General features: G+C 57.8%; 1 protein-coding gene across 1 annotated transcript; it reads left to right on the plus strand.

Annotated features, from left to right (window-relative positions):
• Positions 1 to 189: 189 nt before the first annotated feature.
• Positions 190 to 8856, plus strand: LOC104622448 (calpain-1 catalytic subunit; the record flags this gene model as incomplete). The annotated part of the gene is made up of 20 exons (XM_010289237.1): positions 190 to 468; positions 1064 to 1133; positions 2615 to 2733; positions 2859 to 2992; positions 3175 to 3343; positions 3910 to 3993; positions 4080 to 4165; positions 4377 to 4451; positions 4864 to 5024; positions 5103 to 5272; positions 5492 to 5503; positions 5793 to 6004; positions 6130 to 6169; positions 6429 to 6491; positions 6840 to 6897; positions 6996 to 7060; positions 7922 to 7990; positions 8096 to 8174; positions 8606 to 8722; positions 8798 to 8856. Coding segments are annotated over exons 1-20 (2088 nt in total), but the record flags the coding sequence as incomplete, so codon positions are not given.
• Between the last annotated feature and the right edge of the window lie 281 nt (positions 8857 to 9137).

The raw sequence follows: 9137 nt of genomic DNA on the forward strand, positions 1-9137 counted from the left end.
GGCTGCTGCCGGGGATGGGGTTTGGGGAGGTCCTCCTTGCCCCGGGGCAATGCTGATGGAGTGGGGGTGGTGGGGAATTGGGGATCCAGCCTCTGAGACTGGCACCATGTGAAATGGCTGACGTCCCCAGGTGGTACACGGGCACCGGGCGCTGCCTTAGCCCGGCCATGCTGGTTTCGTTGCAGGGAGAGGAGCTGAAAGTAGTGCTGCCGGTGCCCAGCCATGATGCCCTTTGGTGGGATGGCTGCCCGTCTGCAGAGGGACCGCCTGAGAGCCGAGGGGGTTGGCCAACACAACAACGCCATCAAGTACCTCAACCAGGACTATGAGGCCCTCAAACAGGAGTGCATTGAGAGCGGCACCCTCTTTAGGGACCCCCAGTTCCCAGCTGGCCCCTCTGCCCTTGGATTCAAGGAGCTGGGGCCACACTCAAGCAAGACACGGGGGGTGGAGTGGAAGCGTCCATCGGTAAGCCCTGGGCTTGCTTCTCCTCCGGCTGGGCTGGCATCCGTGCCCTGCAAGGTCTGCACTGAGGTGGTTTGCCAAGCTGCAGCCTGGCCCTGGACTGCTCCTCTTGGTGCTCCAAGTCCCTCAAGTGCTTCATAGCCTCCTTTCCCAAGGGTCTAGAGCAGTGCCCCACAAGAGTCTGCTCAGAAAAGAATCATGTCCAGCAGGTCCTGCTTCCGTTGGGCAGCAGACCGTGGGCTTTAAAATGGGTGGGCTATGTCATTGCTTCTAGGTGTTGTAGCATGGGTGTGTCACCCTCAGTGACTAGGGCTTTTGAGGGTGTATATCCCCCAGTGCCATGAGTGCAAGGGGAATGCCATTAGTCTATCTAGCTGTGCCCTCCCATGGCTACAGCAGAAGATCTTGCCTCACCTTACCGTGATGGCCTTGGGGTTGCAGTCAAGCAGACTTCCCTGGCCGATGGAAGGTGGGGTACATATCTCAAGGACCATATACCCTTCCTCCCAAGTCAGAGCTGCAGTGGGTGCCAGCCCCCCAGAAGCCCAGGCCCTGCTGAGATCCAACACCAGCATCTGATTCTCTCCTCCGCCTGCAGGAATTAGTGGATGACCCTCAGTTCATCGTTGGTGGTGCAACCCGGACAGACATCTGCCAGGGGGCTCTGGGTGAGTGCTGGAGCTCTGTCCCCAGACCTTGGTCTGGAGAGCAGTGGCTGGGGAGGGCTGGTGTGGCTGGAGAAGAGGTGTTTGTGTAAGGTTGAGGGTGGACCAGTTTCACAGCACCTTGTCCCAGGCCTGTCCAGTGCATTTTCATGCCATCCTTTGCACAACCATCTCTGCGCCAAAGGCTTCCCCTCCCATTTAGTGTGGTGAAAACTGGAAGGCAGGGGACACCCTGTGCCTCCTGGTGGTTCTAGGTTAAGGTTCCACAAAACTGGGTTGATGTGTGCACAGCTTGACGATTCTAACATCAGGGGAGATGTCGGGTGGACCCATGCCTGACAAATGCCAACGGCAACACCAGGAGCTGCTCCAAAGAGCTCCCTGCTTTGATAAATGGTGAGGGATGGCAGCTGGATGACAGTAACGAACTGAGGTGAGGATGTGCTGGTCATGACAAAGTGCTTGCGAAGCAGCGCGGTGTGGCAGAAGGGAACTGAGAGAAGAGCTACAGAGTACAAGTGGTGATTTGTCATTTCTTCAGGGATGTCTCCTGAGACAAAGGCACTGAGACAAGGAGAGCAGTGTTAATGGGCTGGGTAGGCTGGCAGGGCTGGCAACTGGGGTTTCATGGTCATCGGAACCCCATCTGGGTACCACCAAGAGTGTCATCCTGATTTGGATCAAGTTGGGCACTCGACTGGGAGTATCGTGTACCTTAGAACACATAGCATGTTGTTTTTGAGGTTGACCACATTTAATGCATCCAGTAATTAGAACAAACTTGAGGTGGTAACTGGAGCACCTAACAGCCCAGAGCACTGCGGTGGTGTTCAACTGGTCATTAAAAAGTCTGAAATGCCATTTTGTCAAACCACAGCCTGGTACAAGTTATCCAGGCTCAAGGCTAAGGTGTGACAGGCTTCAAAGGCAAAAGAAAAAGGGGAACCAAGGCAAAGAATTTGAAGTGCAGTGCTGGCCTGGAGCAGCAGTTGTGGTTAAGAGCACTTGGAAGGAAAAGTGCGGTGGTGTTGCTCGCAGTTTGAGAAGCCAGGGCAGCAGCGTTAAACCTCTTGCTTGATAAAATGGTTTTTTTAAATGCAAAGTGTAATTCCACTGCAGAATTCACTGTGTGAGGTGTGGAGGGCGGTCATACGAATGAGTCCCAAGAGAGTCTAGATAAACGGCTGCAGGAGGGGTCTGTTTGGTGCTGACTATATGTGGTGGTCTGGACACAGGCTGCAGGTCAGGGAGGATCGTTCCCTGTTGCCTTGAGCTAATACTTCTCTCCAAGGCAGGCTGAATGAGCCTGGCTGCCTGAGCTCTGTTTGTCTGCTGGACCCTCTCTGGTTTCTCCATGTGCTTTTTGAGCTGGGGACCCCAAATGTTGGCAAGGAGAGCACGCTGCGGGCTCCTACGCATCCACCGCCCACCCCTCCAGCTAGGGAGGTGGTGGGTGCTCACACCACCTTTCTCTCCTTCCCCAGGTGACTGCTGGCTGCTGGCTGCCATCGGCTCCCTCACGCTCAATGAGGAGCTCCTGCACCGCGTGGTGCCCCACGGGCAGAGCTTCCAGGAAGATTATGCCGGCATCTTCCACTTCCAGGTGGGCTGGGAGTTCCTGCACCTCCACAGGAGGGAGGGCAGTGGGCTGAGGGCATCTGTCTGGGGTAGGGATGAGCAAGTCGTGCGATGCCTTGAGCTCACCCCACTCTCTCCTGGACCCCCCAGATCTGGCAGTTTGGTGAGTGGGTGGACGTGGTGGTGGATGACCAGCTGCCCACCAAGGACGGGGAGCTTCTGTTCGTGCACTCGGCAGAGTGCACTGAGTTCTGGAGTGCTCTGCTGGAGAAGGCCTATGCCAAGTGGGTACCCCCGCGGCGGGCACATGGGCAGGTGGGGGACAGGGCACCTCACTGTGCGGGGGGGAGAGGAGGGGGTCTCTTCTATCCCTGGCCCTGCTTGTGCTGGGTGCCTGGGGAGCGGGGAGCAGCACTGTGCTGTGTCCTTGTCACCTCACGCGCCCCTCTTGCCGGCCGGCGCTCAGGCTGAACGGCTGCTACGAGTCGCTCTCGGGGGGCAGCACCACCGAGGGCTTCGAGGACTTCACCGGCGGCGTGGCAGAGATGTACGACCTTAAGCGGCCGCCGCGCAACATGGGCCACATCATCCGCAAGGCGCTGGAGAGGGGGTCCCTGCTGGGCTGCTCCATCGACGTAAGTGGTGCACCCGCTCTGCCCCAGCGATAGCCAAAGTGAGGCCTCGCAGCCCGAGATCGTGTCAGCAGTCCCCTTGCTGGGCGTTACTTCTTTCCCCTCTTAGCAGAGCACCCTTTCCAGAGCCAGCGTGGCAGCCCCGGGGCACAGCGAGTGGGGCCACAGCCCAGTTGCTGGGAATGGGCTCCTTTGGATAGAGCGGGAATGTCCATCTCAAGCGTTGGCTGCTGAACAAGCGTCTGCCTATAGCTCTGGCCATGTCTTACATCAGCATCTGAGAATTATCTGGAGTGGGGTTTTCCATCCGTTCCCTCTCATGAAATCCTTTGCTTGCTTTCTGAAGTTTGGGTGGTTCCCTGATGGATCTTCAGGGTCTTCTGGCTGGGAAACTGTCTTTATATTGTCCTCAGCCAGCAGCCTTTGAGCAGAAGGTGCTGGTACCTGCTGCTTCTCTTGGCCAGAGCAGTGCAAAGCAAGGGGAGTTCTCCACATGGTGGAGGGAAGGGATAGGGGTAGGACTACATGAAATTCATCATGTTCACTTGAGCTTTGCGCATGCTCCTCAGATCACAAGTGCCTTTGATATGGAAGCGGTGACCTTCAAGAAGCTGGTGAAGGGCCACGCCTATTCTGTCACAGCCTTCAGAGATGTGAGTTGGCTACATGAAACTTTAATAGCAGTAAAATAGCCTGGCCAGTGGCATGGGCTCAACCTCCTGTGTCTGATGGCCGGCAGGGGAACTACCGGGGGCAGCAGGAACAGCTCATTCGCATCAGGAACCCCTGGGGTCAGGTGGAGTGGACCGGAGCCTGGAGCGATGGGTGAGTTGGACAGATGAGACCTCGGTCCCACTGCTGGCAGGCCAGCAGGGCCTGCACACGCAGCAACGGAGTACGCAGCACTGCCGAGGGAAGCTCGCAGCATGCAATGCCCTTCGCGTCGGTGAGGGGGGCAGTTTGAGGGCCAGCTCTGAAGTGCTCTCGATTCACCTTGAGTAGTCCTTGTCTAATTGTCTCTCTTCTGCTTCTGCAGCTCCTCTGAGTGGAACAACATTGACCCTGGCGACAGGGAAGAGCTGCAGCTGAAGATGGAGGATGGAGAGTTCTGGTGAGCGCCAGAGCAAAGTGCTGCTCTTCTTCAGCAGCCAGCCTGGGAAAGAGCAGAGGAGCTGGGGAGAGATCCCATGGTCCTGCTTCACCTGAAATGCGTGACCTGCCTTTATGAGCTGGGTTTCCAGCACCGGAAAGCCTAGAAGCATTTTCTCATCTGACCTAGTTAATAATTTTCCTCCCTTCAAGGAAATTCAGCCCAACTAAATGCAAAATAAACATCTAGAAAGGGTAAACATCCCTTCTTCCCCAAACCCAGCAGTGGCTTTAAATGAGCTATAACTGCTCAGGGTGAATAATCTCACTGTCACTTCATTAACCCAAAACGTTGGCTGGGTCTGGAGCTGCTTGTGCTCTCCTCCCCCCCGACCTGCAGTGCCCTGGCCTCAGCCTCTGCCTGCCTCCTGCAGGATGTCTTTCCGGGACTTCATGAGGGAGTTCTCCAGGCTGGAGATCTGCAACCTGACCCCCGATGCCCTCACCAAGGACGAGCTCAGCAGGTGGCACACGCAAGTGTTTGAGGGCACGTGGCGCCGGGGGAGCACTGCGGGGGGCTGCAGGAATCACCCAGGTACCTCTCCCCGCCACATTCCACTCTTGGCAGCGCGATTAAGCAGCGTGTCTCATCCGTGCGTCCTCTTCCTCCCAGCCACGTTCTGGATCAACCCCCAGTTTAAAATCAAGCTGCTGGAAGAGGATGATGACCCTGGGGACGATGAGGTGGCCTGCAGCTTCCTGGTGGCTCTGATGCAGAAACACCGTCGGCGAGAGAGGCGGGTCGGGGGTGACATGCACACCATTGGCTTCGCTGTCTACGAGGTAACTCCTGCCTGCTCCAATGCTGCTTCCTTGGGACCAGCTCAGCCCTGCCAGTCCTGCCTGGACCTGGCGCCCCAGTCTCAAGGAAACCTTTCCCACCTGCTTTGGCCAGTGTGTGGGTTAATGTCCCCTGTCCCATGCTCTGCACGCTGCAAGGGATGGGGGCAGGTACTGGGATTCTGATTTTTTTTTTTTCCCCCTTTTCTGTCCTCCCTGCAGGTTCCTGAGGAGGTACGTCCTGAGCCACCAGAGCCAGGAGGGGAGCGCAAGAGTGGACAGGAATGGGTTAATGCACATGCATGCATGCATGTGCACCCAGCGGCATGGGAGCTCCCACCACGCTGGCAGCGGCTAGGGTGCTAATGGGTGCTGGGCACCTTCATGCTGGAGGGATGGCTCCTGCTGGGATGGGCAGGGTAGGGATGTCCTGCCCAGTGAGGCCAGGTTTGGTCCTGCCGCTCCCTGTGGGTCCCTCCCGCCATTGCAGAGCTGTGGGCCCCAAGCACGTTCATTCCCCTAGGCGCAGGGCAGCCAGAGCGTACACTTGAAGAAGGACTTCTTCCTGCGAAACCAGTCACGGGCACGGTCTGAGACCTTCATCAACCTGCGGGAGGTGAGCAACCAGATCCGGCTGCCCCCCGGCGAGTACATCGTTGTGCCCTCCACCTTCGAGCCGCACAAGGAGGCCGACTTCATCCTGCGGGTCTTCACGGAGAAGCAGTCGGACACGGCGTGAGTCCCCCTGTCTGGCCAGGGGATGCCCTGTGCCTGTGAGCGGTGGGACATTTCCCCACCGCAGGCAGCCTGCTGGCTGGGGACCCCGCTCATCACTCTGCTTTCCTCCTTTCTGCCCCCAGGGAGCTGGACGAGGAGATCTCAGCTGATCTGGCAGATGAGGTAGGAGCTGCTGCTTTGGTTCGGTTGGTGCTGAGGCTCTGGGGCTTGGGAGGGGAAGCTGCAGGCAGGAGGTGGCTGTCTGAGTTTGAGACGTTGCTGTGGCTGGAGAGGGGCTGGCAGGGTCGAGGTGATGGGGATGTGGGAAGTAACAAAGAATAAAGAAGAGCTTCCCTTCCAGTTTGGGTTTTCTGAGCCTGGGAGGCAGGGCAGAGCCCGGGTTTGACCACTAACTTCTTTCTGCCTTGCGTCACCCCAGGAGGCAATAACTGAGGATGACATAGAGGACGGCTTCAAGAACATGTTCCAGCAGCTGGCAGGGGAGGTGGGTACAGCTGCGCCCAGCTCTGGGGGGCCCTGGCCTGGGGAGAGTATGGGACAGGACCCCTGGCCATGAGAGCTCCTGCCCACCCAATGCTTGCTCAGTCCAATCCTGCAGACAAGTCCATCTCTGCCATGGTTCAGCCCAGCTGCCTGCAGGGGTGGTGTGACAGGAGCAGATTTGGGGAAGGGGCATCCAGCTGTGGCCCAAGCTTTTCTGAGCATGCAGGAAATGCAACGGCACCCTGAAGTTTTGTGACTAAGGCAGAGATGTTTAGGCAGGAGTTGTAGAATGGCCACAGGTGGGGTGGAGGGCAGGCAAGGGGTGCTGCTAACTCTGCTCCTGCTGCAGGACATGGAAATCAGTGTCTTCGAGCTCCGGACTATTCTGAACAGAGTCATCGCTAGGCGTAAGCACTGCCCTTCCCACCCCTTGCTCCCCGTGGCACATGCCTGCTCAGCAGGTTGGGTTTTGATGCATGTGCTCAAGCTCCTCCTTCCTCCTCAGACAAAGATCTGAAGACGGATGGGTTCAGCCTGGACTCCTGCCGCAACATGGTCAACCTGATGGATGTATCCTCTTGGTGCTGCAGGCAGGGGCCAGCTTCCCTAGTGCTCAGCCTGCCGGTAGCAAGAATTCACGGGAGCTGGGGTTTGGCTCTCTGGCCATGCTGAGGCTGTTCAACCAGAGGAAGGAAGACAGGCAGGCAGGCAGGCAGGAGTCCTTGTGGCTTCAGGGACACCTGCCCTACGCCACTGGGCTTTAGCAGGAGGTTTTTTGGAAAGGGCCAGCGGTTCCCCTGGCTCCACCACCAGAAGCCCAGCCCAGACCCACTTGCACCTTCAGTCTTCCCCTCCAGGAGGAAGCACCCTGTGCTTCCCTTCCCCACAGGCTCCCCAGCCTGACATGCCATGATGCCACCCAGCCTTCAAGGCACTCCTGGAAGGGAACAAGGGCTGTTGGGCTGCCTTCCTCCCAAACCATCCTGTCCAGCAGTTGAGGATGAGAGGTGTAAAGTGTCAGGAGCCATGACCCGTGTTCCTGCTTGCACAAGGACATGCAGCTGAGGGGTCAGGCGAGGGTAGAGGAGCACCTCCGAGTCTTTCTCCAGCCTGGCCCTGCAGCATCCCCTTTTGCTGCACGCCAGCCCAGTTTTGCTTCAAGGACACCGCAGTGATGTGCTTGCTACAGCAGCAGCACAGCTGCTCCTGGGGAGTGGCATGGCAGCTAGTTTAAGCATTGCACTTTTCTCTGCTGGGTTGCAGGCTCTCATCTTGCTGATGCTGCAGGACAGAGAGGGGAAGTTGGGAGGAAAACTGGGCAGGCCAAGTGTGGCCAGGCTTTTCTCACCTCAGGTGGCTGGGATCTGATGGCTTTGCCTTTACGCTACCCCCTTTGCTGGCGGCTTTTTTCCTTGACCCTCTGCTCCCCAGAAAGATGGCAGTGCCCGCCTTGGGCTGGTGGAGTTCCAGATCCTGTGGAACAAGATCCGGAGCTGGCTGGTGAGGAGTGAGGGGCATGGCACACTGCACAGGGGTAGCAGACCTCTGTGTGCAGCAGGGTGAGGGGACAGCCTGCCCTGCATGTCCCCTGTGGTGTTTTTGCAGACGATCTTCCGCCAGCACGACCTGGATAAGTCAGGCACCATGAGCTCCTATGAGATGCGCATGGCTCTAGAGTCAGCTGGTAGGTCTGGAGAAGGATGGGGCTGGGCTAGGGGCTGGGGAGGGGGCTTCTACTGTCGGACCCCTGTCCCAAGTAGCTGGAGAAGAGTGAAAACAGCCTATATTGCGTGCTTGGAGCCACCTTGTCGTGGTAGTGAGATGTGGCCCATGTCTGCACTGGGCTCTCTCCATCCCAGCTGTGCCAAGCGCTGAAACCTCAGACTTAAGGATGCATGCAAGGTGGTCCCAGCCTCTGCCTTCCTCTGACCTGGGGTGGATCATTGAGCTAACTAGTCATATGGCTCCAGGGAGAGCATCCCCTCTTCTTGCTGAGGCTGGACACAGGGCCCTTCCTTGGGTGGGTCGGTGGCTCCTTCAGCTGGGGGCATGAGTATCATAGTTACATCCTCCTCTCCTGCCTTCCTGGGGTGCTGACTGCTCTCTGCCTGACAGGTTTCAAGCTGAACAACAAGCTGCATCAGGTGGTGGTGGCCCGCTACGCAGACGCTGACATGGGTGTGGACTTCGACAACTTTGTCTGCTGCCTTGTGAAGCTGGAGGCCATGTTCAGTGAGTGGTGGCTCTGAGGCAGGGAGGGCAGAGGCAGCGGGACGCGTTGCTCACCTTGCTCTTTTGCCCCGGCAGGGTTCTTCCACAGCATGGACCCCGAAGGCACTGGCACCGCTGTCATGAACCTCTCTGAGGTGAGAGCTCAGCCCAGTGGGAGGTGGGGTGGGAGACAAGGGGACAAGGCATTAGGGTGAATGGGGCACCTGGGGTGGGTGGTAGAAAGCCCTCCAGCCCCTTGGGTAGGAAAAGAACCCATAAAAGATCAAGATGAGAAAACGGGATTGCTGCAGGCTCCATGCTTCTTGGAGGGCTGTCAAAGTTGACATATGAGGGCATGTCAAAAATGCACCAGCCCCTGCTCATGTCTTCTCCCTTTCCTTCCCAGTGGCTGCTGCCGGCAACGTTCGGCTTAGGG

This window comes from Phaethon lepturus, unplaced genomic scaffold, assembly GCF_000687285.1.
Source record: "Phaethon lepturus isolate BGI_N335 unplaced genomic scaffold, ASM68728v1 scaffold38376, whole genome shotgun sequence".
NCBI classification, from domain to species: Eukaryota; Metazoa; Chordata; class Aves; order Phaethontiformes; family Phaethontidae; genus Phaethon; species Phaethon lepturus.